At 41.7% G+C, this 20,349-nt stretch overlaps 1 protein-coding gene across 1 annotated transcript in view; it reads left to right on the forward strand.

Annotated features, from left to right (window-relative positions):
* Positions 1-20,349, forward strand: part of LOC311059124 (AT-rich interactive domain-containing protein 5B-like) — an 86,943-nt gene that overhangs the window by 41,610 nt on the left and 24,984 nt on the right. The window contains exons 6-7 of the mRNA XM_084076777.1: positions 15,058-15,215; positions 17,673-17,958. Of these exons, the coding sequence (XP_083932903.1) occupies positions 15,058-15,215; positions 17,673-17,958 (444 nt within the window). The remainder of the gene's footprint in view (positions 1-15,057; positions 15,216-17,672; positions 17,959-20,349) is intronic.

Below are 20,349 nucleotides of genomic sequence, written 5' to 3' on the forward strand. Positions count from 1 at the left end.
AATACAGTTATTCACTGATTATCAGCTGTAGTCTAATCCGGTTACAGTAATCCGATTAGAAAAACATGTTACCATAAACATATTTCCTTTTAAAGTAATTTCAATCTATCCTCAGCTCATTTAGCCTCAGATCAAGGTGACAGAGGGGCATGTTAGAATCTGGAGTTATCACCCTTGACTCATCAAGTGTTTACACAGCCTTGAAGTGTGGCTCTGCTGGCCAAGCTAATGGGGGGGGAGATCTCGAAAGCAGCCCTTTGATTAGCATCTAGCGTCTCACTTAACGTCTGCAGGTACAGGCTTGTTGTCACTTCTAGTTTCCAAACACGCGGTTGATGTGTAGCTTCAGCAAATCACCAGGCTTCAATCGTCGAGTGATACTGTATACTGTAGGACAACGGTACACGGAGGACTGTGCATGAGCATTCTCTAAAATATCTAATTTTCTCCAAGGCACTTACTGAAAAATGTGACATTCTTGACAAAAATCATGGCTCAGGGATGAAACTGGAACGTTGTTATCGAAGATGTTATCGAAACATTTAGCTATGTTGAGAATTTGTAAATACCGTAGCAACATTCTGAAGATTTTTGTAATTTGTAGGTTTACAGTCCATAACATTGAGATCCAAACATCATCCTTAATTAACTGAATTCATTGCATATTTAAATGAAAGCCTTCGGGGTCCTTAAAAACACATGGGCCTATAAACAGGGAATGGAAAGCAAGAGGGAAGTATGGTCTGGCCTGTATTTTGAAGGGAATGATTATTATTTATAATCACCATGGTTTAATGCAGCATAGATTTTTGGAATTACAAAGTCCTTATGACTAGGTTAATTGTGCAACTCCATCCCATCAAATGTAACTAGAGCGTGATCTATTAGAATACATATGTTTTATTGATGTACGAGCACTGTGTTTATCCAGCCATTCGTTTATTTATAGGTCGATGCTATGATTTTCTGCTATTTTTTACCCCCTGGAGTAATGAATAGGATAAGCCTTGAAGCTTATCCACCCCCTGCTCTCGCTCTCTCTCTCTCTCTCTCTCTCTCTTTTTCTCTCTGTCTCTTTCTCCCTCTCTCCCTCTATCCCTCCAACCAGATTGAAATACAGTGATTTATCTTGAGTTCTCACCGCAGTCTGTCAATATCAATAATCTGGAAGTGTTCGCCCCCTTTTCTTTTTTTTTTAGAAAGTCCTCTATATTATGTAACTTTGAGTCTGCACTGTAAAGTCCTCAGAGTGTATAGTGTAATAATGGTCACCCGTAAGGGTCCATTAAATCAACACTAAGGATTTTACTGTGTGATATATTCACCACTCATGGTACTAGGGGGCTTGTACTTGGGACAGGTCTTAAGCGCTCCTACTGTACTTATTTTTCATCACTAAAAAGGAACACTGCAGCAATAGTCATTACACAGTACAATATTCAGTATTAATTTATACACTTGTAAGTCTAAGAGTTAAATAAATACTGAGTTTTTTTTACTGTGTAGCTGCTACTTGCCAACACTTACAGTACAGCACTGTAGGGACAAGCAAAAACTTTTTAAGTGGCATTTAACTTAAGATACTTACAGTTTGCATTTTTAGGCTGGAGCTCTCATCTGTGTAATCCATGCATATTTGAACCTTTTTTATGTAGACAGCATAACGTCACTCTGTGTCGGCAGATGAGATTCAGTCAGGAGACAACGGTTGTATGTTGTTGGAACAGGGCAACACAAAAGCGTTTTGTACATTGTAATTACACGCGCATTCGTGCGCGCCTTGTGTGTCTGTCTTGATCTAATGTTATCAAGTTCTTCCAGGGTCAAAGGCCACTGCATTCCTCAGTGTGTGTGTCAGTCAGCGGGTCTGGGCTCAGATTAAAAGCTGCCCCCAGTCTAGTGTTTGATGTGGGTTAATAGGTCCTTATGGCACAATGCTTCTGTTATGAGGCTACTGCACAGAATGAGGAAAGGGAATTTTATTGATATGTGTGTGTGTGTGTGTGTGTGTGTGTGTGTGTGTGTGTGTGTGTGTGTGTGTGTGTCTATGTATATCTGTCTTTATATATATATATATATATATATATTATAGTGTTCACATGTGTTCCTATGTAAGTTCCTATCTAGCTTACAAATGGGAGGCTTGCGTATACAGGCTTTATGAGTTTACACAGTGATAAAGTACACACATTCACACCCCTGTTGAAACATACACCCAAATGAATCCGATCAGAATGATTTCATAATCCTCTGCAATAATAAACTTCTTTGAACAATTTAATTGGCTCTTCCTGGAATGGTTCAGCCTCGCTTCATTTAATCTGATGAAAGACTAATGTTGCTGCTCCCCAGGGTGAGCATGCACAACGGCACACAAATAATACATTAAGAACACTCTGCTCCCTCCTTTTCTCCCTCTAAAACAACAGGCATAATAAAGTAGGGAAATTCATGCCTCACTTTGCCAATTTCAACGTCCTAGAATTGCTTTCATATTTACATGCTAATCGTATTTAATAATTCAAGGTCACTTCTAAGTGAGAATCCTTCAGATTCCTGGTAAAGAAGAGAGTGATTGGGAATGATCAGATTGATATTCTGTGCTTTATATGCCCAGTTAAGGGGGGCGCATGCTACCATTTTCGGTGTTCACCTTATCACCTTATCACCTTATCACCTTATCACCTTATCACCGTGGTGGTGATAGAGAGAGCTCTCTCTATCATAGAGAGCGCTCTCTCTATCACCTGATAGGGTGACCACCTCATTTGGTAGCATGCAGGTCCCTTAAGTCATCTATGAGGTCAGTACTATGATGCCAATCATATCCATGTTGGGGCGAAGTTTCAGCCCAATCTGACCTCATCATAAAAAGTTAACTATTTCAAAAAGTATAAAACATGTGAAAAATATTCAGGGATTTCCTTGGCTTTGCAGCATGCACAAAAAAACGTGGTGCTGACCAGTCCAGTGGTTTGTGATATTAGTCACACACTGACAGACACACACACACACACACACACACACACACACACACACACACACACACACACACACACACACACACACACACACACACACACACACACACAGACAAGACAAACCTTCTTCTAGATGCCACTACAGTGCCACGCCCTAAAAAGCATAATATTGCCAATGTTCGCATTTGGAAAAATGCCACGAAACATACTCTGTGGAGTCACACTTCCTGTACACTGTGTGACGTTGACTACACAGTAAAATGCTCAGTGTTAATTTATCTCTGATTGTGTTTGGTTCCATGTATTATCTACTGTACGCTCAAATGAACACTCACAGTGTAGTGTTTGACAGTGAATGTTGAATTGTCTGTATGGCAATATAGCAGGGAAATAGAGGTGGGCTATGCAAAACAGGAGAGAAATATATAAGATTGAAACCGACAAAGTCATCATGATGGTTGAGGAAAATGTCCTCTTTTTCTCGCAGAGGGATATTGACGACGACAGTTTGAATGGAAAGCTTGTGTACCGCTCTAGTGTGGACACAGAAATGAGCTCATTACTGGAGCATATGCATACACACACACACACACACACACACACACACACACACACACACACACACACACACACACACACACACACACACACACACACACACACACACACACACACACACACACACACACACACACACTTGCATTACTATGGAGAGGAAACCCCATTTACTTCATTCATTTGGCAACTAGTGCATTCGCTAACCCCAGCAACAACACGAGCATAACCCCAAGGGCAAGTGTAAGCCAATTAAAACGTTGACCTCAACCCTAAATCTAACACCCACTTACCCTTCAAACTCACCCTTACCCCAACGACGTGTCGCAAGAGCGACCCCACATGAGAATGTACACATGTTCAACGAACTACCTAAGAAAGATGAATGTCGGAGGAAGTTTAGAAGTGTGAGCTAAAAATATGGCAGAGTATTTATAATGTTTCTGCTAAACACACACACGCTTGCTGGAATCTGGGCTTGTCTCCATGGCGACGCGAGTCGGAGTGTGCCCGGGCCTAGTCAGTGTTCCTGACAGGCTCTCCTGATGATGATTGATAATTACTAACTGACTTGTTGTCCCCTTCCCTGCAAACATATGGCGGGAGCTGCCCTCCGCCATGGATCTGCCAAATTGTTCCCTTTTCTGATAATAGCTTTTTAATGTCGCGTTTTGTCGTGTGTGCATTGCAATAATTCCCCACCCCAGCGCATATCCCCCCCTGTCCCCCCCCGCCCGCCTTTGTAATTACATTTGCTGCCTGCTCACACAATTTTTACAGAAAAGGAAGAGAAATGGATGGGAGACGCACAGGAGTGACAGGTAGTCAGGCAGTCGGTGGGTGGGATGGTGACGATTTCACATCCAAATCGATGTGTCCCCTCCACACGCTCCAGCGGTGGGATTTAATTTGACAAATTGTCGGGACAAACGAGGAGGAGCACCATTTTTGCAGAGTAGTCGCATATTAGAATTTAAGCACCTGATAATGGCCGAGACACGGGCCGTATTTCAAAATGGCGAGCGAGCCTGTTCATTCCATATCTGTGTGAGGGGAATTATATTACCCTGTGTGTTTGCATGCATAACAGCCCTTATTTAGAAGCAAATGGAGGCAATCTCATTGTGTTCACAGAGCCCACAGAGGAGGGTATCAATCTATAAACATGAATAATCTACTGCGCAGTATCTGTTAAGACATTTGCATCGCTGCTATACTACTATGGTCTTATTACCACTCTGTAAAATGGCACCTCATTTTGCATCACCCTAATAATTATCTGGCATACCCCTTTTTATATCCACAGATCTTCTTTTTTAACATACTACTGGATAGATTGAAATTGTGTGGCAGACTAAAAATAGCACTATTTTTTAAATTATGCACAATATGTGAGGAGTAGCCTATATTAATATGTGGAATTACAAGCATTTCTGCTGCACACCCTGCACCTACATGTAAGATGTTGCATATGCATGCTTGGCATTTCAATGGTTTTCGTTAGTGCTTCCACAGTTCTGTGGACGACTTAATAAAACGTGAACGACCTCCATTCCCTGCAGAATCAGGTCATCGGGATGCTTCTGCATCTCCTCTCCTACGCAGTCTACCCTTAAGGGCGCGTTTGTTTTTCACTCTCCCGGAATCCCAAACGGGCAGGAGCAGCAGTTTACCTTTATATATTTCCTCATACTGGTTCACTTTGTGTTTTTTGCACCTGCTGCAGCATGCAAAAGAAAAGGCTGTTCAGAAAGCATAGTTATTTCTAATACAAGTTAAACTGAGGTGTGCCACAGGCTACAGCGACAGGCAGGGCTCCGTGAGGGAGATAATGACGGGTGCACACACTGCTGTCAGTCAGCCAGTGGAGGGTGCAGTCTTTAAGGGAAATAAAAACAGAGCCGTGGAGATGTAGTACAGTATTTGTATAAGGAGATGATGGGCTGGGAGACAACAAGAGCAGAGTGGGACCCCAGAAACCAGTGAACAGAGGCACTGAACGTCATGAAGAAAAGACAAAAGTCTAGTCAATCTCACATGACTTTCCGTCTTTGTATGATATGACATTTTATTGACCGTGCGTGTGCGTGCGTGCGTGAGTGCGTGTGTGTGTGTTAAATATGGTGCTTTCATCAAGGTCGGGACCAAATATCCTCAAAAACCTTTCTGTTACCATGGACCGGCTGACAGTTCATAAAATGTTCGCGGACCGGCATGGTTGGGGGGGTGACATCACGGACAAATCCTTGGACATGTGACTGATTCAACTTTTCTCTGTTGTTTGTAAAATCCAGGTTATAGACTCAGCGTTGCCTGCACATATTGTACAATCCATAAACTTGGAATTCCCGGCCGCCTTCTTCTTGGTGGTACATGTCCCGCAGAGCGGGTGGTGGTTGGGAACCCCTGCTCTACAATACTTACAATATTTACAGATATTTACAATACTGTACATCAGTGGTTCTCAACGTGGGGTCTGGGAATCCCAGGGGTCCGAGGGGATTCCAGGGGGTCCCCAAACCCTTACCGTTCCATTTTGTTAAATTAACAGACACTTTTACAGTGTATATTGGGGTTCCAGAGATTTAAAAAAAAATCTAATGGGGGTCCGTGGCCTAAGGCATATCAAACTGGGGGTCCTTACAATTAAAAAGGTTGAGAATCACTGCTGTATACCAACATCAGCCCAGCAGAGAGAGAGTGTGTGTGAGTGTGAGAAAAGAGACGGGTAGAGACAGAGCAGAGACAGATTTTCTCCGGCTCGAGACTTATTGAGTTGAGGACCTGCGGCTAAGTGGGTGGCTGTTGTTAGCTCGTTTAGTAAAAAGCCTGTCTAATCCTTCCCTTGTACTCTAGTGTTCACTCTCACAGCCTTGTACTACACTGCTTTCAGTGTGTCAGGAGCCTCTGATACAGGTGCTCTCCAAACACAGCACTGCTCATCGACTGTGAACGCCAGTGGGAAATTGAAATGGTTTGCTCTCTACCCCCCCCCCCCCTTTTTTTCTTTTTTTGCGATAAATGCACAGTCCCCTCCATCTGTTTCTTTGTCTCTCTTCCTGCGGGTCTTTCTTTCTTTCTTTCTTTCTCTCTGTCTGTCTCCCTCTCTCTCTGTCTGGATATCTCTCACGTGCCTTATAGTATATAAGTATAAAACCAGTCTTGAGCGAGTTGGCAAACTGGTGTGCACGGTTCCACTCTTAAAAGTGATTATGCTCATATATGGAGATCCCTGATGTCATCAGTATAAGCCCATATGTGGGCATGACCCCTTTTGTGCCCATATATGGAGCTGAGTAATTTGTTTGTGCCTGATGCCATGACGACACATTGAGGTACACTCCATATTTGGGCGTAGCTGCATTGGGAACTCCTTATATGGTTATGGCTGAGCCATGGTGACATGAGCGACAGAGATCCGGTTGTCCAGAGCCACAGATCCGACCGCTATGCCCATATATGGTGATGTTCATATACAGGACCTACCAACTTCAAACTCGGCACGCGCAGTGGCAAGGACTCTAGGGAGTGCGGTGCCCGCTGTCGAGTAGTTTGTATTATCCAGTTGTCCATAACTGCCGATCCAACCAATATGCCCATATTGGTTGGCATTCCAATACATGGGCATATACTCATGACATCAGGGATCTCCATATATGGGCATAAAGGAGTACAACGGGTACTGTGTGTGTGTGTGTGTGTGTGTGTGTGTGTGTGTGTGTGTGTGTGTGTGTGTGTGTGTGTGTGTGTGTGTGTGTGTGTGTGTGTGTGTGTGTGTGTGTGTGTGTGTGTGTGTGTGTGTGTGCGTGCGTGCGTGCGTGCGCGCGCGCGCGCGTGCGTGTGTATGTATGGCATAATATGAAAGTTCTCACGTGGGTGCAACAACCAGCGTGAATATCAACTCAGCGGCAGCTTCCAGATGGGCAATTGCTTGTGACAGACTTGTGTCCCTCACTCCCAAAGGGCCATAAGAGGACAGGCAAAGCAGTGTTATTTTAAGCATAGCTGCTGTGGTGCTACAAATATTCTGTAAGGAATTGTAACGCTTCTGCGTGTGATCAGGGTAATTCAGCGAAATACTGAGTCACTTCATAGATACACCTTCAATTACTGTATGTCTATCTCCGTCTCTCTCCCTTTGTCGTTCTCTCTGTCTGTATCTACAGTAGGAGGGTGTTGTTGCCGAATGCCAGGCATAATTTGGGTGTGTAGCAGTTAACCAGTATCCGCCGCCTCGGAATGAGTCGACCACATTCCTCATTAAACTCGCCATGGGTTTCAGGCTTGCAGTGCGATGGAATATTCCTCTTGTGTTCATGGGCGAGAGTTAACCAATAACAATAGCTGATACAAATGATACAGTATTATCTAGTGGGGTTCATTATTTCCACTGTGAGGTATTTTGCAATTTATTGTTTATATTCCGCCTTGGCTTAATTATATTATATTCATTAATGGCAAATCCTCTAACATCGCAAGGAGAATTTGACAATTAATAATCCATGTACCCTGTCCGCCCACGCACTCTGTGAGCGAGCCCTGGATCACAGTGTTTGATCAATTCCATGATAGAGATGTTTGAAGTGTTTCATATTGCTTTTGTTGTTTAAAAATTTGCCCATCAGCGTGACACAAATGACTTTGCACAGAAACGTGCCTCGGTGTGGATGAGCTGCCGAATAAATCAAATGTGGCAAAGAGAGAGTTATGGGCATTTCAGGCATGCCAGATATTAGCTGCCTGCCATTGCTTGTGTTCCTCAAGTTAAAGTTGTACTCAGGCATGTGGCACCATTCCTGAATCCCGACTGCAGCCAAAGACTCACTTGGTGAAATGTACAGTAGGCCTGATGGAATAGCCTGTTGGTACCATGTAAAGGTTTAATTGACACTTTTTGTATAAAGTTGAATATTGGAATTTGGATGCCTGTCACAGTATTTGAAGGTATTTCATTCACAAAAGTGAGTTCGGTAATTACTCATGTCTAACTTAAAATGTCAACGGCATATTTGTGGTCGCTGAAATTGTCAAGTTGTTCTGCTATTATGTAATGTCTGATGAAAGTCACAAAGTCAAAATTAAGGCTTTCAAATTAAACTGGAGTAAAGAGCATGTATTTCAATACCACTACTAGGGAAAGTACCTAAAAGTACTTGAAATTATTTTCGACTATACTTTACTATAAATGCCAAGTCATTCATGCAACCTTGCAGAAATATCATCACATCTTTATGCCTTATATTGTGGAGTTGTGTGGGCTAAACAGTGAACGTCCCAGCAAGGTGAAACATGACTTTAATGAGCTGGTATTCACAGTAAGACTCACCTCAGCTTCAGAGTAGTTGAAGGACAGAATAAATTAAATCAGGCGTCATAACATTTTGCTCATCTAATCTTTCTGTTCATCTGTTTGCCGTCTGATTGAGCTTATTGTCACTCACTACCTAATCAATTACCTTTCTACTCTATTCTCCTAATATTGCAGAATCAATGTTATCCCCCAAAATGTGATTGTTTAACCATTAAGCCCTATTTCATACTTCGCCATACGCTGGTGCCATGCTGTGAAAATAGCCAATCTACAAGCTCATACATCATGCCGCGTTGTGAGCGTGTAGATCAGGTTTTTACTTAATTTTAAATGTATTTTTCATTTTAGCCTATGACATAGGCACGCCAGGTTAAAAGTGGTTGATTATTAGCCATGCATCACCCACCTGTCTCTTCCCTCATCCCTCTTTTGAGCTTTGAAAAGGCACCAACTCTGTTTCTTGCCCTGACCTACAGAAAATTGTATACAGGCAGAGCTAACATACAGGTACAGTCAAATTCTGGAAGGTTTTACTCGGTTATGCTAAACTCAAGGGGATGACAACCTTGAAAAATTGCCGTTTCAAAGACGAGGACCGAAAGTAGTGCCTTGCTTTAGTGTTCTTTCAGTAAAGGGGGCAACAGCTAATTGGTACAGTTGAGAAGTAGTTTTTTAGTGCCTCACCTCAATTGAGTTCACTGCTATTGTGAGCCAGTGTGGTGTAGAATTTCTGAAGTCTGGGGTGAATTATTCAGCTGCGAGGCCTTTTCATTTAGATAAATCCTTAGATGATAGAACAAAAGTTAACATCACCTATTCACCCATCAGATATTAGATAATGGGTTTTATAATGGCACAATCACTACAGCAAAAATCATCAAGGGAGCACTTGTATTGAGATTTTCAGTTTTAGACTTTTTGTGAGAAGTGTTGTTGAAGCATCAATCATCTGTATTCCCACGGCCTGCCTGATGTAGCCCTCCCTACATCAACCAGAGTCAATCAGCTCATTTTCTTCTAGTTCCCTGTGGCTCCACTGTGTTGTGTTGAGCCATCAGAACCCATCCAGAGCAGTCTCTAATGAGTTTTTTCATTATCGGTGACACCAGCTGAATCATAATGAAAGAGAGTAGAGAAAGCAGGCCTGTGTTTAATTTAATTAGAATTGAAAATTAATAAATAAACATAGATAATGGTATACTATATATAATTTAGGTTTGCACGCACGCACGCACGCACGCACGCACGCACGCACGCACGCACGCACGCACGCACACACACACACACACACACACACACACACACACACACACATTATTACTGTATATGTACATATCAGACAAAGTGCTGTCACAAAGCCTGTAAGACCTGAGTGTTCAACTGGATCCAAAGATCAAGTTGTCAGGCTGTGCATCTTACTGCTGACTTCCATGCCTCTGGGGTGTACTGTGTGACAAGGCATGATGAATTCACACCCCAGGGAATAGCCCTCACCTGTGTGTGTGTGTGTGTGTGTGTGTGTGTGTGTGTGTGTGTGTGCGTGTACGTGTACGTGTGTGTGTGTGCGTGCGTGCGTGCGCGCGTGTGTAAAACCTAATCTCATATACCTCTGCAGTTCAACTGCTGCATTGTGCTGTAAGAGTATCTGACCTAATGCATACTCTCTATGATATTCTGTATGAGGATGCACATATTGTATGCTTGCGTGCGTATGTCTGCACAAACGTACAGTATGCCTCATGGGTCTTGAGAAGGCGAGAGCCCTCTGGTCACTTCAAGTGGTGTGAGCAACCCAGTTAAGCACCAAGCACAGAGGCACAGACCTGCAAATAAATAGAACTCATTTGGGGCAGATGGGAACTGGGTGACTTGATAAACAACCATATTTCATTTTGCCACAGCATAGTCTTGAGAGATCACTTTGAAGGATTTCAGTTCTTCAGCAAATTCGAATATAAAACATATTGTTGCTGTCGGGGTGGAAACCTTGTTTATGGTTAGGGTTACCCTAACCCTAACCCTGTATGTCCAAAAGTGATGCTTTTCAGGAAATGGAATAAAGAGCCTGCCAATGTAGTAATTGTTTAGTTACAAGTTATTGTTAATACTTTTCATTGGTTAATCATTTATAAACCCCACAGACAGACTTAACCACTTTCAACCACTACAAGTTCCACGTTGTGAGCTTTGCATGACACTGTCTGTATAAAATAGGGACAGCGACAATATTCTCCTGTATTTGGGCTTGGATCACGGACTTCCACAATGTAATCTTTTCATCGCTATATTTGCTAGATACTGTACTGTATGTAGGTTTAGAAATTCTGGCCATTCCTGATTCTCTGTGTGTTCATTTTAGGATGACTTTTCTCTTATACAATGATGTCACAAGGAGGCAACATCAGCAGTTCTCAACACCCGTTCAGCTGCATAGAGAGATTTTCGGCTTTTCCCCATTTGACCTTGTGTGTGCAGCACTCGGTATACTATTTCTCTGTGTGTGTGTGTGTGTGTGTGTGTGTGTGTGTGTGTGTGTGTGTGTGTGTGTGTGTGTGTGTGTGTGTGTGTGTGTGTGTGTGTGTGTGTGTACAGTATGTGCGTGTGTTTCTTATTTCCTCACATGCACATTGCCCACATTAATTAGGCAGTGAATGGTCTCTCTTAATGGAGCAGCGTCAGGCTTTGTGCAGCAGCATTTTGCAGTAAATTCCGCATTTTTTCCGATGTGGTGGAATGTGACCTGATGAAATATGTAAACAGAGCCAGGCCAAGTTATGTAACTATTACTGTGTTCTATGTGCAGTGCATGGTGTTAGGAGGCTACAGATAGCTCCCTGGATATAAAGTAAATAAATAAATAACCACACTGAGGGCATGAACTCAATGGTGCCCACTGCTGAGTTATGGTTTGGATACGGGCAGTGGTGGACAGCAGTAACTAAGTATATTTACTTGAGTACTGTACTTAAGTACATTTTTGGAGTATCTGTACTTAATTGAGTATTTTTATTTTTGGATATGTTTCACGCCACCGCATTTCAAAGACCAATATTGCATTTTTGACTTCTCTACATTTCTAGGAAGGGCAAGGGAACATTATGAATAAACCACTTGATGAACTCAATGAAAATAGCAGATATACTAGCTAAGTTGTGAGCTTGAAGATCTGCTATTTTCACTATTATTGATATTATTTGAAAATGTCTGGAAAATCTTTGATTTTGGGGGAAAATGACAATGTCAATAGAGCAATGCGTTGATATCAAAAACTAAATGTACTTTGTAATAGTAGTAGGTACTTCTGAATACTTGCTTATTAAAAGCAAGTACTTCTGTACTTTTAACTCAAGTACAAATTTGACAGAGCAACTTTCACGTAGTTGAGTAATATTTGACCAGGAGTATCTACAGTATACTTACTGTATACTTTGACTCAACTGGGTCGAGTACTTTGTCCACCACTGGATACCGGGTGCTCTTGTCTAAACGGATGCCACATGCTGGACTGGAAACCAGCTCTGCGTTGGGGCTGTTCATATTGACTATGATGACTCATCTGTTATGCAAAAGGATTGATGTAATCTCTTAATTGTAATGAGGAAGAATGAGAGAGAGAGAGAGAGAAAGAAAGAATGAGAAAACTTTGAACAAAATGAAAACACACCCTACGCTTTACTGTACTGTAAGTGATGATCACAATGTTGAAAATGTGTTTTTTATTTAATACTAAAGGGATGACAACCGCATAGCAAATGACAAATGCCCTTATAATTTTTCCTTCCCTGCCGTAGCTGTTATGGAAATAATAACACAATATGAGAGGCTGCTGAGTCGCAATCACTTTTACCCTTTCTAATGACTACCTCTTAGCTCCATTCAGCTGCGGTGTTATTCTAACATTTTCTTGATGGGAATTTGATCTGAAAAAAATAATCACAGAGGCCCCTTGGCAGGGAACAACCTTGGATAGGATTTAATTGTCATCGCAGATGGAAAGAAGGAATGTCGAGGCTGTGAAATACATGACTGAACTTGGCTCATTTGAAGTTTCTCTTTCTCTCTTCCTTTGCTCTCTCTCTCTCTCTCTCTCTCTCTCTCTCTCTCTCTCTCTCTCTCTCTCCCTCACTCTCTTTCCTTTGTGCTTATCTCATGTTTGTGTTGCCGCGTCAAGGCAAGGCAGTCTGCCAAGAAGTTACATTACAGTCACTAGTTGACATGAGCGGGGGTGTACAAAAAGGACTTGGAGGGTTTAAATACTTTATTGTGTGTGTAATGTGAACTGAGCAATTATATCTGCCTGCCTTTTCAAACAAAGAGCTCCTATCTAGGCAGGTTCATGTGGTTCTAATTAACAACGGTAAGCTCTCCGATGCGAGCGGGGGGGGGGAAAGCCAGAGGGAGTGTGATGATATCTGCGGTGCCATAATAAAACACTGTGCTTGGAAAACACCTTATTTTACAATGACCTTTATTCCATTTGTATTCACCCGAGTGTTAACCAATGAGGTATTTTAGATATCCAGTAGTCATAACATGCAGGTATTTTGCACTTGAGAATGAGATGTGATGATATTGTGGGCCAGTAAACAACTGCGTAATACTCGAGTGTATGAACACAGTATTTTCGTTCTTTTCCAGTACCCTCCATTGGTTAATACACAGATAAATGCATGTGTAAATGAGGCCAGTGTAAAGTGTTGTCTTTATGGCTAGTTGGCTACGCTGATTTGATTTGAGCTGCCAAATGTGTTTTTTTTATGTCAGTTGGAACTGCCCTGTTCAATTACAAAAAAGGGACCTATGGATGTGTAATTAGAAATATACGGTATGTAATTAAAACAAGACTTGAATTGCTATCGTTAATACACCTTGTTAAATATTATTCCCCACAGTGACCATTTGTTTAGTTTTTATTCCATTGAGTGGGCTGGCTAGAATTCACTCTTGCTGCTCTGCAAAATGACATTGCGCCCTCTCCTTCCTCTTAACCACTTAAACCCTATACTTCGTTGACTGGGGTCCCTCGTGGGATGTATACGGTATTTGGTGCCCTACATTTTTAGCTTTTCACCAAATCTCGCGTATCTACAAGCTCACAACACATCGCCTGTAGCTCGTTCACGTTCATTATACTGTAACATGTCCATAATAGGGTTCATGTGGTTAAAAGTACATGTGTCGGATTTTGATGTAGTGTTTGTTGTAAAAAGAGAGACAGCTTTGGGATCACAGAGCAGTTATATGGCAGTCAACTTATCCATTTGGGGCAATTTTCCACCTTTAAAAACTATTAGACACTGGCTAAAAGGCTTGTAAAAAGTTGTGCACAACATTGATTGTAAACGATCCTACCGCTATACCTCTCCAACTTACGAATTCCAAATTTGTTGACTATAAACATATACTGTACGCTGCCCTCCTGTTTTTAGCAATTAAGTTTCATTCCATTTCTTATTACAGTTAGCAATGACATGTGCTGTCTGTTCTGACAAACACAAATTAACTTGCCATTCCACTAAAGCATGAATGAAGGCGTTGCCAAGTAGAGCACGCTGCCAAGAGGCTGTTTTCAAAGGATGCTCATTGAAAAGCTGCCAAATACAATGACAGTAAATAGGAAACACAGGACAGTGGGCGTTTCAGTGAAAATGATTATCAGCAGTGTGTTTCAGTGTAAATTATTATCAGCTGCGTGTTTATGAATAAATGATTATCAGCAGTGTGTTTCTGTATAAATTATTATCAGCTGCTTGTTTCAGTGTAAATGATTATCAGCAGCGTGTTTCAGTGTAAATGATTATCAGCAGCGTGTTTCTGTATAAATTATTATCAGCAGTGTTTCACTATAATGTTGCTGTTGGGTGGAAACCTTGTATGTCCAAAACGGTTCAATTTTTATTATTATTTAAAAACAAAACATTTTGAAATGGTGAAAATAGCAGATCTACAAGCTTTGAATATGTGCTATTTTCACTACTTTTGTGTGACACTCTTGTATGAGGAAGTAGGGCATTCATTTACCAAATAAAATACTTAAATATAAAATATGGAGGTACGTGGTTTCTGCCCAACAGCAACGATAAATGACCATGAGCAGTGTCTCAGTGTAAAGGATTATCAGCAATGTGTTTCAGTGTAAATGGCTATTAGCGGTGCTATCCGCAGTATAGTTCTAACATCACATCTTACCTGCTCCTCCTTCCTTTTTAGCACCAAACTTGAAGGGACGACCACGCAAAAAGAAGCTGTCATTCTCCCAGAGGAGGGACTCCCAGGGTCAGGCTCAGTGTCAAGGTCAGATGTTATCGGGGTCAACGGCGCCGGCGACACAGGCCCCCTGCAGCCCAGAGAGCAAAACCCCTACCAAGGTAGTTCCAACACACACAAACCACACATGTACTGAATACCACATTATTATAGCACAGGGGTGGTGAAAGTCCAGATTACCGCACATTTATCCTGCACAGTCACTGCAGAGGTCACTGTAAAGTATTCTTTTGTTGTCTCCGCCAGGAGAGTTTGTTTTCACTTTCTGAAACTGGGACTAACATTGGTCAAGCCTCACGTGACACGTGACAATACGGTGAAATAGTGTGATCTGATTGGCTAGTGACGTATAGCGGCCTATAAATACATGTGTCACTTTGAAAGAGTCTGTGCCTCTTTCAAAGTGAGGTAAGACAGGAATAATCACGAAATGGCTGAGAAATGGCGGATACTGTAACAATTGGATAGGACACTTACACAGACAGGACGGATAGGACACTTACATAGACAGGACGGATAGGACACTTATACAGACAGGACGGATAGGACACTTATACAGACAGGACGGATAGGACACTTATACAGACAGGACGGATAGGACACTTATACAGACGGATAGGACACTTGTGTCATGTTACTATGACACAGTAACATGTTCTATTTTTTGTAAGAATTAGAACATAAGAATAAGAACATTCCCAACATTCCCAACACAAGTCTGCTGGCGGAGACTTGTGCTCCGAGGAGCACTTTTTCTAGTTATTTTTTTTTTAAATTGGGAAGAAAACATATGTGCTAATAATCTCTGCTTACTGCTTAACAGAGCACTCCTTGTGCCCTCAGTGAATATGAGAGGGGCATAAAAGCATTTTGGCTGTACATCACTAATACATACTGTAGCCTACATTTACAAATGGGATTTGTATGGTGGTTACATCTGTGAGCTCTTAAAGGGAAAACAAAGATGTATGTGTGTTCTTTGGAGTTTGGATACTACTTCTCATGAAAATTTTAACAGAATTCTTGAGAAAATAGATTTATTCATAATGCCAAGAAATCATTAAGAGGTTTTTCCTATGATTACAAGCGAGTAACTGCTTTGGTTCATAATATAAACTTTTTTTTTGTTTTGTTTTGTTTTTTTGATTGAACACAAGCTAATAATTGTCAAGACATTTTGAAAATCAGTTGATTGTACAAAACATAGCTCAGGTGGATCAAATCATATATGGCACTGTTGCCCACTAGCATTCTCTTTGTGTAACTTGCATGTCATTTTCTGGTCTCCTCTAGACCAGGGGTCTTCAACAGGGGGTTCGGGACCCCTAGGGGGTCCTCAGAGCTACTACAGGGGGGGCCGCCAAATCTTTCTTTCTTTCTTTCTGAGGAGAACTTTAGCCAAAAATAGCAGATCTACAAGCTCACAGCGCCTTGCAGCGCGAGGCGTTGTGAGCTTGTAGATCGTCTATTTTCGGTAAAAGAGGTTTGGTGTAGAGGGAAAAAAGAGCAGACCAAGTACTGAGTAAAAGGTCAAGTATTGACCGTTTAAGTGGTTAAATGACTGAAAATCAACATGAATCCAACATACACTGAGACTAGTCTTTGAAGCTAGATCAAATCTATGAAAAAGTTTAATCTGCAACACAATTTTATACAATAGTGGGGGTCCCTGCTTCATCTCTCTCTCAGCTTGGGCTGAAAAACATTGAAGACCCCTGCTGTAGACTGAATGAGATACAGGGTATTGTGAAAGAACCAATGTCCAATGTAAGGATTAGATTATCTCAGATAGCCCTCATCTAATATTGATAGAAATTAAACTGAAGAGAAAATCAAACCTATGCTCACGTCACTGCTTTGAGCAGTTACATCAGGGTCTATAGAAAACCTATATCTAATCTCTAATGACATGAGCAGGCCTGGTAGCTCGTGGGGAGAATGACTATGTGGACTTTGAAATAATGTAGTCCTCTTGTCCTCTAATCTTGTCCTTGTTTGTACCCAAATGAACTCCATATCACAAGTCATATATGTGTCCAAAAGAAAACAAGATACATTTAAAAGTGCAGTAAGCGATTTTCTTTTGTTAAAATAAGTGTTACATAGCTCTATATTCTGATAGTATATCATTGCCATAGAGTGTTAGTTCACTAACACTCTATAGCATCTATAGCATACACTTTCAGGTCGGGATACACATTTTATCAAATTTTATCCAATCAGGATATGAAACTCGTATAGGATAAATAAGTGAAATTGGACATGATGACACAAAGAAATGAGCAGACAAAATTGGAACTGGAGCACTATAATATTGAAGCTGATAAATGAGTACGCTCTTCTCATTGGCTGGATTTGGCAACCCATCTGAATTTATTTTCTTCTGTTTATCAAAGAGCTGACTACCCTGTTTTTCAACAAACACTATCATAAGATAGAACTTTAACTTTTTTACAAAAGATATCACTTACTCTACCTTTAATGATCTGTGTGAGGGCAGCATGTTCAGTGTAAGTAACGTCCACTCACTGACTCTTTCACTTTCTTTCTACTCGCAGGTCAAACCCAACTGTAAAGCAGCTGCAACCAACGGCAAAATAACGCCGGTGGCCAAACTCAGAGCTAGCGGACTCAGCAAGAACCCACCAGCCGAGGAGAAGGAGCGAGGCAAGGAGAAGGAGAAGGACATCAGGGAGGAAAGAGAAGAGAAGAAGGAGAAGAAAGAGGAGGAAACATCGGAAGAGAGCAGAGCGGAAGAGCAGGCTTTCTTGGTAGAACTCTACAAGTACATGAAAGAGAGAGACACACCCATAGAGAGGATCCCCTTCCTGGGCTTCAAGCAGAGTGAGTACAGTAGGACAACTGGTTTTCTCTGATTCACACTGCTTTGGGCTATGTGGAGCATGGGGCATGATTCTTTTATTAAATAGTAACTAACATTAGCTCTATTTTATGTGGCCTGGGTTTTGTACTGGCCTTTACACAATAACATACTCAGCTTTAACTCTGAGAGTGTACAAATTGATAAATGAACACTGAGGATTTTACAGTGTAGAAAGATAATTTAGGTTTCGGCATTGCCCATAGGAGCACATTTTGTGTGTGGAAAGGGGAATACAAACTCTCCACTCTCCAAATGACAAGAAACGCACAGAAAAGCCTTCAGAAGCCAAACAACTCTTTCTTGCTTTTTGCAGAAAAAAAACATTCTACTTCAGAGTTGAAGTAACATAAACAATGAAGTTTCCATGAGGGAAACTTCCGTGTGGATTTCTCGAAATATCTGTGACCCCTTTAGTATATTGTATACAGGACAATCCTTAGTGTTGATTTATCCATTTTTAACTCAATTGTACAATTGTAACTAAATGGACCCATAGTCCATTTGGTTACATTTATACACTTTTAAGTGAGGATAGATTTGGTTACATTTACTGTATACACTGTTAATTGAGGATTTTATTATGTATCCTTTTTCACATTGCTGTTGGTCAGAGTAACCCTGCCTACTCTTCAAGGCAAGACATTGCTAGGCAATCAAGGCAAAGGCCAGATGTTTAGCCTCACCACCAGCCTGCATGTGAATGAACGGCTTGAGGAGATACTGTAGAATATAGCTGGCAGCCAACTACTGGCAGTGGGCCCAAAGCCCCTACGTTACACACTCTACAAATTAAACTGTAGGGGGGAGAAAAATGTACAATCTGTAGCGATAATAAACTATAAAGGAGCCATTGTCAACAATCGAGTAAATCACGTCCCGCCCTTCGGGGAAAATCCTTATGGCGCTTGCATCAGCGTACATTGGGTTAGCTTTGAAGAGAGGGGGTGAACGTGTGTGCTCACACACTTGTCAGAGGGATTTTCAGTTTTACTCCAAGAATGTCCTCCAACAGTGTCAGAGGAACATCACACGAATGGGAAACACGTCTGGTCGGAGATCAAAGATTCCTTATGTGGGTCGGAGTGCTTCACTTCACAACACTTGGGGAAAATGTCTCATATGACACCCGACAGTTTGTTCACTTGAGTGATTCCATCCAGTTGACATGAGGCAGAAAATCACCATTCAATGCACTGAGCCCGTCTCAGTAATTGAATTGTGGTTTTGAATTTGCTCTTTGAATGAGTAATTTTGGCCTCCCCCCCCCCCCCCCACACTCAATTCAGCCAAAATAAATTGCATTGGAGATGTTACCCTTAATGTCCATTTGTTTCAAGCGAGCCCGAACGGCGCTGTAATCTGTTAGGGAAGTTACACAAGGTTAATGGATCAAATCACAGGACATGACATATAAATGAACCAGAGAGGAAGCAGAGCGAGGGAGAGAGAGAGAGAGAGGGAGGGAGGGAGGGAGGGAGGGAGGGAGGGAGGGGGGGTGATGTCTGCTGTAGTTAACAATGACAGTTTATAGCACAGTAAAACTCATTATTCTAAATTCTCAACATGAGCTGTAAGCTGTGGTCTCACTGACTTGGCTAACCTCACTGAGGTATTTTGACAATCCTGTCATCTTGACTGCTAAAATGTTGCTGCCTAAGTAGGTCATTGTGGTTAAGGGAGAGCGAGAGAGAGAGAGAGAGAGAGGGAGCATAATACTCTCAGTATGCTTTAGTTTTATTTGCTGTATCAAGCCTGAATTATTCTTTGTCGCATGACGGTGTCGTGCGCCTAAAATAGGCGATATACAAGCTCACGCCGCTTCGCATCCGCGACGCGTTGTGAGCTTGTGCATCGGCTATTTTCAGGCACACGACACCGTCCTATGACGGAGCATAATGTAGGCATCGGTTTGAGCGAGTGGTAGTAGAGTCTAGTTCCACGCGCCAACTGTTTTACATACAGTACATGCTTTGAATCTCTAAACTGGAAACATCATAAGCAAGGCCTCATTAAGTGGTGAAATCATGCTGTTTAAACTTCGTCCTTGGCAGCGAGTGCCCATCAGCACATGTAAAGAGGACTGGGGGGGGGGGGAGGGGAAGAAAAGAAAACACATCATAATTAATACAACAAATCCTCAGATGTAATCAGCAGCAGCATTATTTTTTTTCCACAGGATTCCTTTAAAAAGGCTCTGCATTAAAAGATCAAAGCTAAGCATTTTCCCCGTAATGGAAATTGAAATTATCGTATTTTGGTTCGCGTTTGAGCGCTAATCTTTAATGTAGTTCTCTGGAGTTGAGCAAACCAACAGATGGTTGAATGAACTTAACAGATCTTTGTTGGATGAA

This window comes from Gymnoscopelus microlampas (genome assembly GCF_963454915.1).
Source record: "Gymnoscopelus microlampas genome assembly, chromosome: 13".
Classification (NCBI taxonomy): Eukaryota; Metazoa; Chordata; class Actinopteri; order Myctophiformes; family Myctophidae; genus Gymnoscopelus; species Gymnoscopelus microlampas.